The 20,792-nt window shown below is 42.3% G+C and overlaps 1 protein-coding gene and 1 long non-coding RNA gene across 3 annotated transcripts in view; one reads left to right on the forward strand and one right to left on the reverse strand.

Annotated features, from left to right (window-relative positions):
• Window positions 1–12,090: 12,090 nt before the first annotated feature.
• LOC144983816 (uncharacterized) lies at window positions 12,091–18,522 on the reverse strand. Its single transcript, XR_013647641.1, has 2 exons — window positions 18,405–18,522; window positions 12,091–18,325 (listed from the first exon to the last, which is right to left on the reverse strand). It is a non-coding gene; the product is annotated as an uncharacterized LOC144983816 (long non-coding RNA).
• A 1,062-nt stretch (window positions 18,523–19,584) lies between these two features.
• LOC101155374 (seizure protein 6 homolog) overlaps window positions 19,585–20,792 on the forward strand; it is a 105,839-nt gene continuing 104,631 nt past the window's right edge. The window contains exon 1 of one of the 2 annotated variants that reach the window (XM_004076560.5): window positions 19,585–20,166. In XM_004076560.5, coding sequence (XP_004076608.1) covers window positions 20,073–20,166 — 94 coding nt within the window. In that variant the 5' untranslated portion in view covers window positions 19,585–20,072. The remainder of the gene's footprint in view (window positions 20,167–20,792) is intronic. The other variant, XM_078931313.1, reaches the window with a different exon arrangement.

Genomic DNA, 20,792 nt, shown 5'->3' on the forward strand with positions numbered 1-20,792 from the left:
TCAGCTGGGTTCCTTTCTTTTGGATGTTTTATGTCCTATCCCTCCCTGCCTGTGTGGATTTTTTCCAGGTATCCTATCATCCAAAAAACATTGTATTTCTGGTTTGCTGGAGTTCAGAAAAAAGCAAGCCCAGACAAGAACAGAGCAGTTGAAGCAGCTTCTCCTTGCCAGATTGCAATCATCTTTGCCCTCCACTTGAGGCCGTTCAGCGAGGTCAAAATAAGCCTGATGACCTTGACTGGGAATCACAGGACACAATGCAAAACAGAGCAGAGATGTTTATTCTCTTAGTGGGTCTCTTCAAGTACAGCTTCAGAGGGAGGATTTCTTTTTTTGTTTTTTGTGTCTAGCAACACCTAGATCTATACAAAAAAAGAGCTGCTATCACTACTAGTTTCTCTTTCTGCTGTGAAAGATTTAAGGTGTTTTGCTCAAGGGCACATTGTTATTGACAGTTAAGGGAGAAGTTCATTCCAGCAAATCTCCTCGTTATTGCCGAGCTGTCAAAGTAATTACTTAGGTGATCTGTGTATTGTCACACATCCAAGAACAAGTCACAGACCCCTGAGAAAACCAAAAAGCCAGAGCTAATGATACATGAGTGGCATAAAATATGCTTCTAAGTGGAGATAATACACATCTCACACACATATATAATTGGTTTTACAGGTGTTGTTAGGCAGGTTGCATCAAAAACATCAGTCAGATGAGATATTTACTTGTCCTTGATGCCGCACGTGGAAACTGACATCCATAAGTCACTCTTGATCAACGATTTCTGTTCATTAGATAATTAGGATATTTATGTCTGACACACCTTTTAGAGGGAAATCTGTTTATGTGCTTATCTCGTTCAACAATGTTTATACCGTCTTTCAATCTGTCTGCAACAATTTCTAAAGTTTTTCTATTTAAACACAAACAGAAATTTTATGCGCTGTGTTGCACCATGTCACTGTCACAAACACACGACAAGAGAGGAGCCCAAGAGCATTGCGACAGAAAAATGAGATGTATTTTAGATTTTGAAAAAGAGAAGGGAATAAAAAAAAAGCAAGAAAACACATAAAAACAGGGCTCAGATCATGCGTCTGTTGACTGTTCCACTGAGCAGAACACAAGGGGGCCATTAAGAATCCAAGTACACATCCAGTGAGGGAACATTAAAGGAAATAGTGAAGCATGAAACAAAGGAATGCAGCTCAAAATACCAGCTCCACCACCCAGAATGAGATATTTTCTGCTTAGATGTCCCACAGTACATTTCTCAAAAAAGTTCAGATTGTAAAGTCTGCACAATATAAAGAAAACTCTGGTCACTGACCCTGAGATATTGCTGTGGAACTACTGTTGAGAGGTTTTACAGTCTTGGATTCTGAGCTGACAGAGGTGAGAGTTAAGCATCTACAGTATGGAAGAGATAAGATCAGGAATACAGAAACAAGCCTATGAGAAAAAAAAAAACTATTAAAAAGCAGGACTGGAGAGGAGTACATGTGTGTGTGTGTGTGTGTGTGAAGGAGGTGCAGTGGAGGATGGCTGGAAAACATGGAATCAAATCAGATATAAAAATCCTAAGAGCTGACTGTACCTGTGCTTGGGTTTTCTTTTATAATTTCTAAAAAGGGGACATTTCATACTAAAGTGACTTTTCTATATTGACAGAAAGAGTGATGCAGTCTGATAGTCAAACATGCATATATTTAAGGGATGTAAGGATTCCAAGTTTTTAGCCATCCAATCAATACAAAGACATTATGGGAGCTGGTTTTCATCACACGGGTTTATTTCTAATGAAAAAACTCACAAGCTCTCCTCCTCAGTTTGATAAACAGCTTTCAAAACATCAGTAAATACTGTAATTTGTCTCCAAGCAACTTTTTGAAATGATTTCTTAAACTGTCAGCACCTGGAGAAAATGAAAAAATGGGAACAGGCTGAACATCTATCCTCCTTGACACTTGTTATTTCAGAAACACTTCAAGGTCCTTTATTACTCCATGTAGCCATCTCTGTACACTTCTGCAGTGCTCCACGTTTGTTTCATTAAGAGGATTTATACAAAACCAACTCCTGAGAACCTGCTCCATTTGGTCAGAATCCAACCAATGTTTTGTGCCAGTTTTCTTATAGCTCTTGCAGCTTTCATTCATTGCATTAAAATGTAGCTCTTTAGACTTTAAAAAGTTATAAACTTTAAAGTCCCACTCCAATAATCTTTTAATATAATTAAAAGTGTTCCTAGTGGTATTTCAATTATATTATGGTGTTTTTAGCCAAAATCAAAAACCTGTATCGTTTTCTGGTACATACAGTAGCTTCTGAAGAGCAGCAGTAGTACATTAGAAGAAATTCGCCTCTAAGTTTCTTTTGATGAGGTAAACTAAGATGTACAATGATCTAGTCATTAAGTGGATATATCAGAATGGAGAGGAGCAGGAAATAGAGTATTTTCCACATCACAAATATGCTTTTTTTCTAAAAGCATTTTTTTCTGCTCCTGTTTTACAATGATTTGAATAAAAAAAAAACTCAGAAATGCAATATTGATGTAAATTTTCAATAATCATCAGAAAAAGGCTATAAAACCATGTAAAAAAAGACAAAAACATGATTTTCGTCAGAGTGGGTGGGGCTTTAAGGGAAAAAAAGTGTTTTCCATAATAAAAAAGAAATGTACTACGTGTAAATAGTTTTGAAATAAAGTTAGCTGTGGTTATGCACGGATATAAACAGTTTGATCAAACTGATAAATCACCACAGACTGTATAGTGTTGATTAGCATCATGGTCTCCGTCTGTCCTTTACAGTACATTTCGGCAGGGTTCAGTCAGCTTGTCACATCTGTGATAAATGTGTTTGTGCTTGCTGGAGAGTACAACAGAGAAAAGCTGAGAGCGGTTTAGTGGAGAGTAACAAAAGACATCAAACTCCAAAGTCGAATTGCATTTTCAGCCTTTTCAGCTCCAGCGTCTTTCCAGAAACAATATACTTTTTTAAACTATAATGGAAAACGGCTTTAAATACCACAATTAGGTCCAAATTAGTTTAACATTGACTTAAAAGAGGGAAAGAAAATCTAGTTCAATCCCCGCCTTCCATTAGCACAGTTGCTAATAGTTTTTGAAGAGAACGACATAGCTTTCCTGTCATCTGAGTTGTCAGTTTGAGCCTGAGAGAGCGAGGCAGTGATTGCTTTCTGCAGCTCTCTGGAGGCTGACTGCACCTTTATGGCTTAGAGTGGAAAACAGCCATTGAGCTGAGGAAAGTGAGGTGAGCAGTGGGCAAAGATGAAAGCGGGAGCAAAAGCGGCAAGACTTGCATTTCTGTGACTCATGGCCTGCAGGATGTCGCCGTCAACCCCCACACTTTGCACAATGGACATGTGTGTGCGTGAAGCATGTGTGCGCAAGTGTAGGCAGAGGCACATCCGCCGTCATGTGCAGCCACCCGCCTTCATCTGCGCTTAACTTCTCATTAGGGGCTTGTGTGACATAAGGCTGTGACAATCTAGCCGTGGACCATGTCTGGTGCAGCTGGAGATCGGGCTGGGGAGGCGGGGTGTGGTTGTGGGGGTAGGGAGGATGGAGGTGGAGTTGTTTGTGTGACTTGTTGTCACTTGTCAGGTATGGCGGCCACTAGCCTTGAGATACTTGACTGTTGTGTGAGAGTGCTTTATCATTGTGATAAATGCAGCCTTGGAGCCGTGCACTATCAGCATGCTCAGAGGCATGAGACACACTCTGACTAATGAAAAGAGAAGGTCAAGGAGAAAGAGGGGTTTACAATGTGGGGATAAGGAAAAATGGTGAACAGAGATGTGGGCTAACATGTCATAACATTGGTAAAAAGGTTTGAAACCCTCAAAATCTGGATGAAATGTAGCCTGGTTCACCATTTGCATGGTAGTTATGAGCTGAACACCACATCTTACAGACCCACTTCCATAAAAAATCGTGTTTTTTTTTAACATGTTCTTGGAGGACATGTACTGTATAAAGAAATTTAGAATTAAAATTAAGTTTCTGTGTATTTCTTTATTCAAGTCGTTGTGAATCAGTGGCAGATGCAAAAAGTTCGATTTAAAAAGCTTGTCGTTGCGTCGAAGCTGCAATCGGCAGGCCTCAAAATCCCAGCGCTGCTCCGTTCTGATGCCTCCACTTGCAGACAATTAGATTCATTTTTGTCTTTGTTTTCCTTGCCTGAACTGTCATCTGGCTCAAAACTATATGACTGCATTGCTCGCCATTTATATTGTACAGCTAATGTTAGCTTGGGGTTCTGAGGGGCTGTAAGTTAGCAGAGGAGCATGTAAACAATGGGATGATGGGAAATGATAGCAGGCAAACTCTGCAACAGTCCCGCCCACAACTCAGAGGCAGATTTCTTATGAACTCCTGCCGCTCTGCAAAAATGATGACCTAGAAAACGACAGGTATTTTTTATTTTGGCTAAAAACAGCATAATTAAAGACCACTGGGAACACTTTAACTATAGATCAAAAGATGATCGGAGTGGGATATAACCTTATGGCTTTGCAGCAGTAAATGGAATATTGTTTTCAGGAAAATTTGGTTTTTCTTTCTGCCGCAATAACTTCTTGCTTCACCCTTTCAAAACATCCACTGCACCATATCTGTGCCACTACACTTCTAATTACCTTCGACAAGAGTGGTTACATTAATTTTCTTGTACCTGCATTACTGAAGGCACCTTTCGCCTATCTTGAGTGTTGTTCCAGCAGGTGTGGAGAATTTTTAGCACAGTGTTAATTCTGGATTCATCAAAGTGACAGCACTGTGCATGGGAATCCTTTCAGGCTCATTACCATAGTCTGCCGAATCTATCGGCTCGGCCCCGCATGACTGGGCAGACGCAGCTTTAGCCTAGCCGTCAGAAAGAACCAATGATCAGGGGGGTTAACAGATGCTGCTCAGTCTTCGGGGTCACATTCACCCTGCTCCCACTGTTGGGACTCAAACTGAGCCCAGGGAGCTCAAGAGGCTTCACGCTGCCTCTGCACATTTCTTTGTGGGAAATGAAAATGGGCAATGAGAAGATGTTTTCCTCCCTCGACTGCGAGATTTGTGTGAAGCTTCCCATGAAGAGCTTAGCAAAACTTATTATTAGAGGTCAAAGGTCAGCCTGAGCTTGATGTTCCCATTTTGTCTTTGAGCCGCGGGAAAAGAGACGTACACAGAAAGCTTTGAAAAAGGGTGTGTTGCAGAAAGGAATAGCTCAAAGGGAGCTCTTTTTTCAATACATGGTAATGAGGAATGCGCAATTAACTGGGCTCTCTGCATGCAGGAGATGCACAACAATGGGGGATGGGAAGAAGAGGGAATACAGTGCAATACCGCAAACTCCGTTGAACTATTTATAATGCACCAGCCAAGTATGAGTTGATGAAGAAGAAACTCGATATTACTGAAAAACAAGGTCACTACCAAGGGAGGTAGGAAGATGACTGATTGGAGAAGAAGGGGGAAAGCAACAAACACAGTATTCTGCCAGACATTACTGTATTTACCATCAACTAACTGACTTTTACATCTGTTTCCAAAAGTTACTGTATATGTGAAGCCCAAAAAGAGCACAACATTCACCAAAAAAGAGAATAAAAAACTTATGGTGGCCCTGAAGTGTAAATCACATCAACAAAACACTTGACACAAATAAACATGATGAGGTTTGAGTTTTGAAGAGGTTTCAAAGCTTCTTAGGTTTACCACAGTTCCAATGCTTCTTCGGAACTGGGGTAAAGAGTTGAGTGAACAATCACCAAAGTTTAGATAGGCTCCATTTTCTGTTGGAAGATATTGCCAAATAACTTCCTGTTTAAAAAGTGAGCAAATGTCGTCATTCCATAAAGGGATGTCCTATAGTATCAAGTTTCTTTTTTGTTTCATTTTTTAACACTTCATTTTGATTTCAGGAAATTCCTTTATTTTCAAACATGTTATTTTTCTTATTTTTAACTAAAACAGTAAAAGATAGTTATTATGGGACATTGCTAATTGGATGATGACATTTATCTGTTATTTTGACCAAAAGTGATTTGGCTTGAAGTGATACTGGATTTCATCGTCCAGTCAATAATGTCCCATAACTCATACATTTTCCAATTTTTAATTGTGTTTTATTTTTTTATGTTTTATTTTGGTTTCTGGAAATTACTTTTATTTTCTAAAACATTTCCTTTTGTTTCTTTTTTTTTAATCATTTTTGTTTTTGGATTTTTTTTTTCATTTTCAAAATGACGTGTTTTAGTATTATTTTTTTGTTTTTTTTGTTTGTTATTGTGATCTTTGTTTTGCATTAGGGGATTTTTTGTTGTGATTCTCACTTCAGAGCCACCTTAGAAATTAACATACAGTAGGTATTGTATCAGTATTTAAATCTGCATTGATTTTTTTTTTTTATTCTTTTTTTCAGCATACAAAACAGACAGTACAATATCAAAACAACAACAACAAAAATGAACAAAAAAAATAAATAAAAATAAAAAAAACCCCTGCTATTTTACTATTATGTGTTTAAATGGGGGGTTGACTTGTCTATATACTGTTGAAATAGTCAATAAATGGTTGCCATGTTTCAAAAAAAAGGTTTTCTTGCTGTTTCAATGAAAATTTAATCTTTTCTAAATGTAAGTATTGCATTATGTTTCTTATCAAATTAAGATATGTTAAATTTGCATTGATTTTTTAAATCAAAATTTTGCAGCCAATCCTGTAAAACAACAAGTTACTGGTAAAATTTCTCAGAGACTTTGGTAAATATTGACATGATAGCATCCCACAGTTGCTGCAGATTTGTCGGCTGCGCATCCATGAGGCCGATCTCTCGTTCCACCACATCCCGACGGTGATCTATTGGGTTGAGATCTGGTGACTATGAGGGCCATACATGAAAGCAAGCAGATAAACAAACAAACAGAGATTTGTTTTTAAAGTTAACTCATCTTAAGTCCATTTTTTTCAGAAGGCTTCATTGCTCATGTGTCGTGTCTTTTTTTCCCCCGGAATCTCCGGAATTTTTTTCAAGGGGTTTTTTCCTAACCTCGAAGGAGGGTCTAAGGGCAGGGATGCACAGTCTAGTTTAGTCTGTTTGGTTTAGTTTACCAATCAGCTATTGAATTCTATGACTTTATGTTCTTTATGATTCATGTTTTTTGAAACAATTACCGGCATGAAGCCCATTGAGATGACTATCATTGTAAATATTGGGCCATGTAAATAAAATTGAATTGAAATGAAAAACCGAACAAAAAATGTTAAAATAAAATCAGTTAAAAGCTTTTCAACACAAAGAAATCTTTTAGTAAAGGGGTCAATTAATGAAAAGTTTAGACATTTTTCTAATTTATCTAACAGTTTCATTAGTTAGTCTGAAATATAAACCAGATACTGCTGTTCCAAATAGAAAGACTCAGAACAGAAATGTATAGAAACACTTGAAAATCAGGTCCATTATAATTCTGGTATTTGGCTTCTCAGTTATCAACAAAAACAAATCCTCCCCACAGAAAAATCAATGTAACGATTTTCTCTTTTAAAACCTTTAACAAACAACACAGTTAAATACTTCTTTTTATCTTTAGGCAGTTTCTCTAAATATACTACGTGTTTAAATCAGAAATTGGTAGAATTACTTGAAAAGGAGGAGTTCAAACAAACAACAAGCAGGGACAATCAACCAAAGACTAGTTGCATCAGACTAGGAGTAGTATAGTCTGCCGAAAACAGTATAAGTTATTTTATATAACAATAGTTTGATGTGGTCCTTTAACTCCAATTTCCAAGCAGTGGATGTGTTGGGTAATTGTGAAGGCCCTTCATGTATTCTTTAAATGCAGTTATGTGTGGTGTCACAATGACTTGCTGCTGCTCTCTGTAGCATTGACAAAAATGTGAAGGCTTTAAGTGTTTGCTGCTAAACTGTCATCAATAGCATTTGGTGCACAACCTGGATTTGGCAAAGCACTCACTAACAAAGCCACTCAATCTAAATATCTCTGACGGCACTCTCACTCAGTGGGAGTGTGTTTGTAGGCTGAACATGCTCGATAATAATCAGTAAATTCTAAGTAACTTAATGAACAATCATCAAAGATGTTGTTACATAATCCTGTCATCAAAGATTACCTTAATGCTTGTAAAAAAACGCTTGCTGCCGATGTGTGCCTCATTACCTTAGGACATTGGTCATTTCATTTCAAGGGTCTGATTTTCATTAACTGCTCTGCCCCCTTACCCATTAGCAGAATGAAAGCTCGGCTGCAACCATCTGGCTGCCAACTAAACCTTGGGGATGCTTTATAGCTCCATCGAGCTTCACTAAAGGGAAGGTTGCACTATTAGAGCCTTTTCTGAGTCAGGCCGCAGGGAGTTATTGGAGTGATGCAAGGAGTGATGCCCGTGCTTGGGGAGGTGGGGGAAAACTGAGATAAATTTAGAAGAAAAAGAGACATTGGTGCAGAAGGAGGGGAGAGGGAGAGAGGCAAAGTGAAACAAAGTCAAATAGAACCTGAGAGAAAAGTCAACAGAAAAACGAAAAGAAGAAGCAGATAGGAAAACAGAGCGGTATGAAAGGAGTCAGCGTGTGATGAAAATTGCATTCATGATATTTCTGAAATACGATTTCTGTTTATTCCAGCCGTGGAGTCCCGGTGGTTCGGCGGAAAACAGTAATTCGTAATTCATCCTTTTTTAGTTCAGGTGAGATGAAGATGTAAGGCACATGACCACATATCTGTGCTACAAGACATATTGCATATTTTAGTGGTCTTGTTTTTATATACCATCTGCTTACATAAACTATTTTATGGTTTCCTATAATGGCTGGTCCTTCTGGTTTATCCTGTTTTTGTCCTTGATTTTGAATTATTTTTCTGTTGTTTTTTCTTTCATTTATGCAACAGAGTGGTGTCAAAATATAGAAAGCAACCTTAAACCAATCAACCACCTATTTCATTGATCATTCCACTGTATAGGTGAATAGTTTCCAAATTCACAACCAAATTATCCAATTTCAGATCCCTTTCAGGATCACAAGGATGATGGAGCCTATCCCAGCATTTGAGCGAAAGTATGTTACACCCTGAACAGTTAACCAGTTTGTTGCAGGGCCACACAACCACACACTTATTCATATGTACACCTTGGGTCAATTTAGAGATGCCACGTAACCTAATTGGTATGTTTTAGGACTGTGGGAGGAAGAAAACCAATGCACGCAACATGTAAACTCCACACAGAAAGGTCCCAGCCAGGATTCGAACCTGGACCTTCTCACTGTTAAGTGAGAGGGCTAACCACAATGCCACTGTAGAGTCCACAACTAAAATATTTAAAAAATAACAATGTAAACTTCCTGAGTGAAATTTTAAATGCTACGCAAATGCTACCAATGCAGCGGTAGGGCGGTCAACCTCTGATCGGAAGATTGCAGGTTTGATTACCACCTTGCCTCCCCATGTGTCAAAGTATCCATGGGCAAGACACTAAACCCCACTTTACCTTAGGTGGAAGGTTGGTGCCAGTGTTCGGCAGCGGAGCCACCATCAGTGTGTGAATGCGTGTGTGCACGGGTTCGTTTTTTTGTGACTGTAAAGCGTTTTGGGCCTTTGAGAAAGGCAGAAAAGCGCTATACAAGTATACGCCATTTACCATTCATCATTTAATCATGTAAACAGTCACCACAGCCTTATTGGATTGTAGTTGCTACAGGTAGAAAATCCTGTATTTTACTCGTAAGGGCTGCAGTGGACCCAAAGACCCATGTGAATAAAAGAAAACCTAATTTTTTGGATATAGGGTGTCAAAGGTTGTTTATATGCGGCACACCTTTCCTTTTTCCCTTCTTTAGACAGTGCAAACCAAGTGAATATACTTTTTTTATTGTAGGTGACTATGACCTGAATGTAAAATGATATGGGATTAATTGATAGGCAAAGAAGATAGCATCAGTGAATACTATTGGCATAATTAAAACAAAAAAAGGGTATCTACAAGATAATCTTTTAAGTAATCAGTGTTTTTTTCTTTTCAAAGTCAAACTGAGTTGTGACCTAAAAGTATAGTTTGTGTTAATTGTTTTAGTGGATGGGAGTATGGTTTTTCTTACCTTTAAGATTTACAGTGGTAACATAAACTCTTTCACTTGACTCAAACTAAGTGTGAAGGTCAAAGATCAACCAGATCATAAAACATTGACCTCTTTGGCTCTTGGAGGAGTTTGTGACATTTTTGCTCACAATTGGACTCACAATTAGCCCAAACAGTTAATTTAGGTAATTTAGGTAATGTGCTTTCAGTAAAAATCTTACCAATAAAACTAGGATATAAAATAGTGCATGATTATATTAAAACATACAGTGTTTTATCTTAAACTCTATGTTAATGTTGGACCCTGGAAATGTGTTAAATATGTGTTAACCCACTGAGTAAACAGTCTTAGTTTGAAGGGTGCCAAGCTGAAAAATATATAAATTTTACTGACATGGACAAGTAACACAACACTAGCATGGGTTGCAAATTAGGTGATTTAGGCAGTTAGGCAGCAGTATCTTCTCTGGTTAGTCCACAGGCACCAATTTAAAGAACAGCACTTTATTCATTATGACGAGCTAGGCAGATATTTGTCACTGGAAAACGACTGGAGCCCAGAGACACAAAGTAAACCTGCAAAAAAGGACAAGAAAAAAATGACCTTAGAGACTTGGAGCATGGCATGGTTATTTCCAGGACCTGAGGAATGTCTCACCTCAGGGCTTATCATGCACAGCGGGGTCTAAGCTTTACGGAGAACTGAACTGGGAAAAAAAAAGAAGTGTCCATGCAGCTGCAGCCTGGACTCCTGTGGACACAAAGCAGGTGGAAATGCATGTCATGCAATTAGTGGAAAAAAAGAGAAGCAGTGAAATGGAATGGGATTATAAATGGCTTTGTACTGAACATCAATGTTGCTGGTCTTCCTCTTATTCCACTCTAATGGGTATAAATGTGTAAGTTTGTTTAAAAAAATATTAAAATTTTATGTAATTACACAGGCTACTTGATTGGATCACATAAACTTGCTATGTTGTTGGGGGCTGGCGGGGGTTGCTGTGTGGTGACTGGGGAAGGGGGGTAACCAGAAGACTGTGTGTCTGAGTGTGGGAACAGGCCAGGGGGCTACCTTGCTGGGCCCGCTGGGGCTCACCCTCCCTGCTGCAGGGTGGGGAGGGCACTGGGGTTGGATACGGGAGGAGGGTTTGAGGGAGATTGTAAAGGGTAGTGTAGTGGGAGGGTGGTAGGGGTGCAGCTGTTCTTGAGTTGTGGTCTTTGAGCCGCCCGGGTCGGGTGCCTGTGCCTGCTCTGGCCTGTGGTAATGAGATTCCAGCTGGGTGGTGGACGACTCTTGGGTTCTCGGGATCCTGGCTACACCTTTCGCCCACGTGTCTATGTCCAGCGCCTGTGGTGGCCCTGATGGCCGCCGTCCGGTAAGGCTGAGTGCACATGTCCCGTGGTATCCTGACACCGGGGATACCTGTGCCCCTCTGCCCCCTCTCTCCTGGTCCGGCCGATTGGAATGGGGAGGATCTGGTCCCCCTAATGAACACATGGTACACTTCGACAGCGTGTTTGCATTTCCACCCAGACTTGCACACTGTCGCACTGCTCCCTGTCTGTTTTATCCACCGCTCCTAACCCATAGTGCATCAGATATTTTTCGATATGACCCATGGTCAGTTACAAAAGCTTATCTTAGTGTGAGAATTTCACTCTTGGATGTAACGTTTGTAGCTGATCTAGCATAAATGCTGAGAAGCTGAAATGCTGATTAGTAGCTTGTCACTCTTATCCCCCCCCCCCCCCCCCCCCCCATCTATTTAAACGTTCTTCAACCTTTTTGTCTTCTCTCTTCCCTCTGTAAAAAAAGAAAATACACACAATCTAAATTTAATAATAAATAAATAAAAAAACAACAAAAAAGGGATTGTACAAATATAAACCTTGGCTATCAGAAGATGCATATTAACCCTTTATTGTAATAGTATAATCTGTCCAACACAAACGTTGAAAAAAAACAACCAAAAAACTTGAATGTATATCAATCAATCGATACGTTTTATTTAATAAAATGCAGCACAAAGTGCTACAGAAAATGAGAAAATGAAACCAATTCCGACTCTACCCCTTCATCCATCTATTTTAAAGACTAGTAGTCCAATCCTCAGATTTTCAATTAAAACATATAGGATGACTCATTGAGAACCCTTAGGAAAGGCAATCTTAGCTTTTACATCAGGAGGCAGCTGTTAGTGTCAGCAGCATGAAGCAACCACCACTGCAGCCAGAACTGTCAGCTGCACCCGTGCAAAATGGTCATTACAGAGAAAGCATTGAAAATATAACAATACAATAACAAATGGATAAATGAAAATGAAAACAATATAAACTTATAGTAAACATGCAATAAATGATAGAATATCAAATCTAAACCCTTGTGTGTTAAGCCCTTGGCATATATTGATGAAAATATGCATCAAACAACTTCAGCTCCAAAGTCTTAATTTTTCATCTATATGAGAAGAAAACCATAAATTGTTTTTATAGCTGGAAATAAATTCGATCATCAAGGGGTTAAAATTTATAAGAAAATGCTTTTTTTATTTATTGAAGCATTTTGAGTTGAATGTTTCTTTCAAAGTTTGGAAAATTCTGAAAAATATGTTTGGTATCAGGACCAAAATACTACTAAAGTAAAAGTTTTCTAAAATATCTTTGCAAGCTGTGGAATGGTTTGGTTGGATTGTGTTGACAATGAATAAAATGTATCTAATTTCCTTCCAAATACCTAAAATCAGTTGTTCTTTTACTTTCCTACAAGCCTCTCAGGTAAAAGCATACACATCTCAGAAACAGGTACCAGATTTCACTGCTTATGGGAATGTAAGATTATTGACTAGTTTTGGAAGGCAATATGCCGAGAAATCAGTTTGGTCATCAGACAGACATTTCATCGCAGCCCAGAGTTTTGTCCACTATGGCATGTCCTGGATGTTTTGAAAGTTCACAAAGATGTCATACAATGTCTACTGATGTTGAAGACTATCATGTATAAGCGGATTGGTAATGAAGCCCCTATTGTTCAAATGTGAAAAATATCTATTTCTGAGATAATTGTCGTGACGTCGTAGACGTAGCAGACCCAGATGCTGAAATCCGGAAGTAACTCGCAATGAGGAAGTGCTTGAAATTGGTTTATTTTACCAGGGTAGAATAAAGTTTCTAGGAGAATGTGATAATCAGTTTCTTCGTGGAATGATCCTGAAGTCTTTGGAGCTGATGACGCTGAGGACAGCGGAGCCAGAGAGAGGAGACGCGAGGACGCGTCGGACCATGGAACCAGAGAGAGCGAGGCGTGGGCGCTGAGGACAGCGGGACCAGCTTGAGGCGAGACGTGGACGCCGAGGACGGCGGGACCAGCTTGAAGCGATGCGTGGACGCCGAGGACGGCGGGACCAGCTTGAAGCGATGCGTGGACGCCGAGGACGGCGGGACCAGCTTGAGGCGAGGCGTGGACGCCGAGGACGGAATAAACAGCGTGGAGCAAGGAACCAGTGTGACCAATGGATGAAACCTGAAGGTGAAGTACAAGACGAGGTAAGTAACAGGAACTTGATAACTTTAGCAAAGACTAAAAGGCCAGACATAAGCATTGGAGTGAGTGTAACGAACTGGTGCTGGATTCTGGTGAGAAGCTCCCTTATGAAGGCCGACAGGATGATGAGGAGAGGAAGGTCAGCTGGTTCCAATCAGCAGAGCAGGAGAGCTGTGGGAGGGGGAGTTGAACTGACAGGCACCTTGACAGTACCCCCCCCCCCCCTCAACGGCCGCCTACAGGCAGTCCAGGACGGCGATCCGGGTGAGCCCTGAAGAAGTCATTTAGGAGGGAACGGTCCAGGATCATGGAGCGAAAGATCTAAGAGCGCTCCTCTGGACCGTAACCCTCCCAGTCCACGAGGTACTGGAAACATCGGCCACGGCGGCGAATGTCCAGAACCCGACTGACCGTAAAGGCAGGTGCCGTCCGCTTCCCCACCACCAGCCCGTTTCATCGACGGCGGGCACAATGGACTCTCCTGGAAGGGCTTGAGTTGTGAAACATGAAAAGAGGGATGGATTTTTAACGCGGCCGGGAGCCGCAACCTAACACAGGTCGGGTTTATGACCCTCTAAATGATGTAAGGACCTATGTAACGGAGCGGTAGCTTTCGAGAGATGACTTGGAGGGGAACATTTTTGGAGGACAGCCAAACCTTCTGACCATGTTGATAGTCTGGACCCGCTCTCCTGCGACGGTTGGCCATCCGGCAGTTACCCTCCCTGGTGCGTAGGACAGCGGCTTTGGCCTGACGCCAAACGAGCTGGATGTGTTGGAGGTGATGTTGCACAGAAGGAACCACCAGATCTATTTCATGAGAGGGGAACAGAGGGGTGAATAGCCGAGCGAAGCCTCAAAAGGTGACATACCGGTGGCAGAGGAGGGATGATTATTATGGGCGTACTCAATCCACACCAGGAACTTGGACCAACTGGAGGGGTTCTGAGCGGCCAGGCAACGAAGGGCGGCTTCCAGCTCCTGGTTGGCTCGTTCGGCTTGGCCATTTGACTGGGGGTGATAACCTGAGGTGAGACTGACAGTTGCACCCAGGACAGAGCAAAAAGACCTCCAGACCTGGGATACAAACTGGGGCGCTCCATAGTGGGCCAGAAAAACCTGCGTTTTATGAGATTAAGTGTCCTGAGGGCAACCCCATGGCAGGATACTCGAGAAGTGTGGCCCCAAACCAGGACGTCGGAGCAGAGAGAGGAGGGCACATATAAGGTGTTGGCAGGAGGAGGAGGATGATCGGACTCCTCATCTTGGGCCTGTAGGACACGTGTCTCGATATCCCAGGTGAGATTACCGATAACACAGGAGGGAGGAATAATGTGAGCGGCCTCCTGTTGGTCGTGAGGATTATAAAGGCGAGAAAGGGCATCGGGCTTGACATTTCTGCTACCGGGTCTGTATGTGATGGTAACGAAAACCGATCGAAAAAGAGACACCAACGGGCCTGGCGAGAGTTGAGACGCTTGGCGGTGCGGAGGTAGGCGAGGTTTTTATGGTCAGTCCATACTATAAAGGGTTGTTCCGCTCCCTCAAGCCAGTGACGCCATTCCTCTAACACGAATTTGATTGCAAGGAGTTCGCGATTGCCAACGTCATAATTCTGTTCCGCAGGGGACAGTTTGCGAGAAAAATAAGCGCACGGCTTAAGTTTCCCAGTGGATTCCTCACGCTGAGATAAAACAGCTCCAACCCCGGTGTCAGAAGCATCGACCTCAACAATAAATTGGCGTTGCGGATTAGGTTGTATAAGGATGGGAGCAGAGATGAACATACTCTTAAGTTTATCAAACGCGGCTTGAGCCTTAGGGCCCCAAATGAAAGGTTTGTTAATGGATGTAAGCTGGGTGAGAGGAGCGGCGAGACTACTGTAGTTGCAGATGAACCGCCGGAAAAAATTGGCAAACCCTAAAAAGCATTGAAGTTGTTTATGTTATCCGGGAGGTTCCCAGTTGGACACGGCGGAAACCTTGGCTGGGTCAGGGCGGATGTTGCCAGCCTCAATAATAAACCCAAGAAAGGAGACAGAGGGTACATGAAACTCGCAATTCTCTGCTTTCACAAAAAGTCGATACTCGAGAAGGCGTTCGAGGACCTGACGAACGTGCAGTGTGTGGAGTTCCTGATTAGGTGAATAAATGAGGATATCGTCTAAGTAGACAAAAACAAACCTATTGAGAAAATAACGGAGAACGTCATTAAAAAGATTGTGAAAGACAGCAGGGGCATTGGTGAGCCCAAAAGGCATCACCAGATATTCAAAATGCCCTAGGGGAGTGTTAAAAGCAGTCTTCCATTCGTCCCCCTCCCGCATACGGGCGAGATGATACGCGTTACGGAGATCTAATTTAGAAAATGCACGCGCCTCCTGAACGGAGTCTAAGGCAGAACTTATGAGTGGCAGGGCGTATTTGTTTTCAACTGTGGTCTGGTTAAGCTCTCTATAGTCGATACAAGGACGCAGGGTCTTATCTTTCTTCTGAACGAAGAAGAAGCCAGCAGCGATGGGAGAAGAGGAGGGGCGAATGTGACCTGAGGCAAGGGACTCATGAATGTATTTTTCCATAGCGGTCTTTTCTGGACCGGACAAATTAAATAAACGTCCCTTGGGGAGAGTGGCGCCGTTTAGTAACTCAATGGAGCAATCATAGGGCCTGTGGAGAGGCAAGGCACCAGCCCTATTTTTGCTGAAAAGGTTCTTAAGATCTTGATAACAGGGGGGTACCTTGGAGAGGTCGATCTCCTCAGGAACGGGATCGAGATCAGGAGAGAGCGAAGGAATGGCGGAGCAAACGCAGTTAGCTAGGCAGTGGGTGCTCCAGTTGGTAATGTGGTGGTTAGCTCAGTCGAACTGGGGATTATGACTGCGGAGCCAAGGGAAACCTAGGATGACAGGAGACTGAAGAGTTTGAGTGATGTAAAATTTTATTATTTTGTGGTGGTTACCGGAGGTGATAAGTTGAATAGGCTTGGTGCGATGGGTGATACGGGTGAGTAACTGACCGCCCAGGCCAGCCGCTTTGACAGGATGGTCCAGCGGTTCTGTGGGGAGACTGAGTTTTGAAACCAGAAAACTGTCAATAAAGCTTTTTTCGGCTCCGGAGTCAATAAGGGCCTGACATGAATGAGTTAGAGACTGGTGACGTAGTTTTTACAGGAACATAAAGGAAATTCTTTTCCTGGATAGCAGTATGAGGACCCTCCCACGGCCTGTCTTCTAGCGGGGGGCTCTGGAGTTTAAACGTAAATTGCATTGTTGAACATGATGACCTGATTTTCCACAATAGAAGCAGGTACCTTCTTCTTTGCGTCTACGACGCTCCTCCGGAGTGAGCTTAGAATGTCCTCAGAGTAGCAGCTGACGTGTTCACGAGGGCTGGCAGAAGAAGGTTCTGACGTGGGGAGTTGAGAGAAAAAGTTAGAAACAGTTTTTTTTTCTGTTCGTGTTTTTTCTACCTGACGTTCACGGAGCCGCACGTCGGAACGTGGGGCCACAGAGACGAGTTCCTCGAATGTTCTAGCTTCTGGCTGTGAACATAGATGGTCCGATTGTTTAGTGACTGATAGAAAAACCCCTTTGAGGGTGACGTCCGGCCATCCAGCCTCCACCGCTAGGATGCGAAAGTCAATTAAGTATTCACTTACGGATCGGCTGTGTTGTCGTAATCCCAGAAGGCGGCGAGTAGCCTCCTTGGTTTTGCGGGATTGGTCAAAAACCAGTCGAAACTCCCAGATGAAGCGTTTCGATGGGAAATTAGCAGTCAAATAAGCCTGGGCTCATTGAAGGGCTTTGCCTCTGAGGGAATTGACTACTAGAGTAATTTTACAGTGGTCAGCGTGGTAATACCGCGGGGCCTGCTGAAAAATTAATTAGCATTGTAAGAGAAAACCACCGCATGAGTTTACGTCACCTTGGAATGGTTCAGGTTGTAAACGAAAGTTCTCTTGGGTCCATGAGGAGGAGGGCAGGTTTGAGCTTCCAACTGCGGAAGGTGGGGAGCTAGAAGTAGCATTAGCCGACTGTTGGCTAGTTAGTTCAACCAGGGCTTGGGAAATGCTGTCCAGACGGTGAAAAAAGATCTTGCTGCGCGGAAGCCATCTGGTTGAGAGATTCAGCTTGGCGGCCGAGAGCTAAACCTTACCTGGTAACAACGAGGTGGAGCCCTTCCGGGTCAGCTGGGTCTGGGTGAAGGCCAGTTCGTTCTGTCATGACGTCGTAGACGTAGCAGACCCAGATGCTGAAACCCGGAAGTAACTCGCAACGAGGAAGTGCTTGACATTGGTTTATTTTACCAGGGTAGAATAAAGTTTCTAGGAGAATGTGATAATCAGTTACTTCGTGGAATGATCTTGAAGTCCTTGGAGCTGATGACGCTGAGGACAGCGGAGCCAGAGAGAGGAGACGCGAGGACACGTTGGACCGTGGAACCAGAGGGAATGAGGCGTGGGCGCCGAGGATGGCGGGACCAGCTTGAGGTGAGACGTGGACGACGAGGACGGCGGGACCAGCTTGAGGCAATGCCTGGACGCCGAGGACGGCGGGACCAGCTTGAGGCGAGGCGTGGATGCCGAGGACGGCGTAACCAGCTTGAGGCGAGGCGTGGACGCCGAGGACGGCGTAAACAGCGTGGAGCGAGGAACCAGCGGGACCAATGGATGAAACCTGAAGGTGAAGTACAAGACGAGGTAAGTAAAAGGAACTTGATAACTTTGGCAAAGACTAAAAGGCCAGACATAAGCACCGGAGTGAGTTTAACGAACTGGCGCTGGATTCTGGTGAGAAGCTCCCTTATGAAGGCCGACAGGATGATGAGGAGAGGAAGGTCAGCTGGTTCCAATCAGCAGAGCAGGAGAGCTGTGGGAGGGGGAGTTGAAAAGACAAGCACCTTGACAATAATCACCGTAAAAAGATTAAGATAGTATCTAAGATGAATAATAAATATTTTCAAAAAAATAGAAAAATATGTGAGTTTATTTGAGAAGTTTTAAGTCATAACTGTGAACAAATAGTTCATAAGAGAATATAATATCCTTGCATATTTATCATCTGCTTTACACAATTTAGCGGAGACAAATAAGAGAAAGCTGCAAAAATATAAACTATATAATTGGCGGCCGTGGTGCAGCGGTAGGGCGGTCGTCCCATGATCGTAAGGTTGCAGGTTCGATTCCCGCCTTGCACGCCCATGAGTCGAAGTGTCCTTGGGCAAGACACTGAACCCCACCTTGCCTCTGGTGGTAGGCGGGCGCCTGTGTTTGGCAGCGGAGCGACCACCAGTGTGTGACTGTGTGTGTGAATGTGTGTGTGACTGGGTGAATGGGTCTGTGACTGTAAAGCGCTTTGTCCTTGTAGGAAGAAAGGCGCTATATAAGTATACGCCATTTATAAGTATACGCCAACAAATAAAGGCTGGACAGACAATGGAAGCATCTGTATCACATGTTCTTTTTCTTCTAGGAGCTGATTCTAGTGTTGTGTATATTTTCTTTTAACTGCCAAAGTTTGCTTTTGCTGTTGTGTGCTGTGCTGTTTGTTTGTTGGTTTTCTTAAATTTGTGTTCTACATATAAAATTTCAATTAAAAAAAATCATACACATCATGCAGACACAAGTGACAATAGCTTCTATTTTATATTTCTATTGCTTTGCCTTTTGGATTTTATAATTAGAAAATGTTTTTAAGTAAAACACCTCGGAGCAACAAAAAAGTTACTGTTGAAGAAAAGTGCTATCCAAATAAAGTTCATTTGTTTTCATTTAAAGTAATTCTGCTCTGATATAGATGTGTCCCATGCAGTCTCCAAAAAATCTCATCTGTATTTTTGAACCACTAAATAGAAAAAATATTTCTTTCTCTCAGTGATTAGAGTTAAAATATTAGAAAAAATCTCCCCCAAAAGATTTTTCTATGTTGTGTTCTTTATTGAAGGGATAGATTTCCTAGGCTGGGAAAGTGTGTTGCCTCCATAAATGTATTTTAATACTTTTCCTATATCTTAAAGTGCTAATAAAAATGTGTGAATTTTAATTATAGAGGTATATTTGAGAAAAGAATAGAGTCATTCTTCAGAAAACAGCGTTTTAAACTCAGACTAAGTTGGTGGAGGCGGTTCCAGCAGCAGACGCTAGGAGCTGTCCGCGGTGCTGAAGCCTCTCCTCGTGCCGTCAGCTCACACAGCCAGCAATCCCCTTACCGAGCGTTTTCATTAAGGCACCTCCGCGTTTCACTTGATCATCCTCGACTCTCTTCTCTCTGAGAATTATTGAGACAGCAACCCGCAGGCATCTGTTTTAGATTTTTGCAGAAAATCCTCGCCTTGCTTCTCCTCTTTTTTTCTTGTGTTTGCGTGGCTCCAGCTGGAAGTATTATTATTTTTTTAAACACGGACGGTCTTGCAGCGCTAGTAGACATGTGCACGAGACATTATTGCCAGTTCCAGACTCTCCTCGCGGTGTTGGTGTTTTCTGCCGCCGTCGCCGAAATGCACGAAACACACGGGCAAGGTAAGAACTTGGTGTTTGCACGCACTTTTGTGAAGGTTGTTCCGTTTACTTCACTCACAGTCCAAACTACACAAAGCCATCTAAGAGCTCAGGGCTAAACCAGTGACTCCAGGTTGAAGACTTTGAAATCTACAAGTGTGAATGCTTACACCGTTTCAAAGTTGAAGAGTTTGGGTGATTTTCTCTCATTGTTTTGTCATTCGGAATATAAATAATTTCAATCCAAGTGGATTACATGTTATAGGTCACTATAAGTTTCAACAGCCAGTTGCATAACTGTTAATCACCAAAAAAACAGAACTTCCACTGATGTGATCACTCATGAAGTGGTTTTTAATTTTCCACCGAAATCCGGTTCTGAACAATCAGGAAGCGACTTGTTTTGGACATGGAGGTCTGCGTGACAGACGGTGCTCCTTAATAAGACCCTAATCCTCTGGAATTGCAAAAGATTATTGACCAAGCTGTTTGACACAGTGGAGTGGGGAAACGGCGATGGATTCGTACACAGTGGCCCCATCCTAATTATTTCCCTTGTGCGGGTCTGCCCTCTCTTCATCATTATAACTGTGCTTTCTGTCGGACCATATGGCTTTCGGCTTGTCTGCACGCTGTTACTCTTTCAC

The sequence above is a fragment of the Oryzias latipes genome, chromosome 14, assembly GCF_053564925.1.
Source record: "Oryzias latipes strain Hd-rR chromosome 14, Olatipes_Hd-rR_3.1".
In the NCBI taxonomy this organism is placed as follows: Eukaryota; Metazoa; Chordata; class Actinopteri; order Beloniformes; family Adrianichthyidae; genus Oryzias; species Oryzias latipes.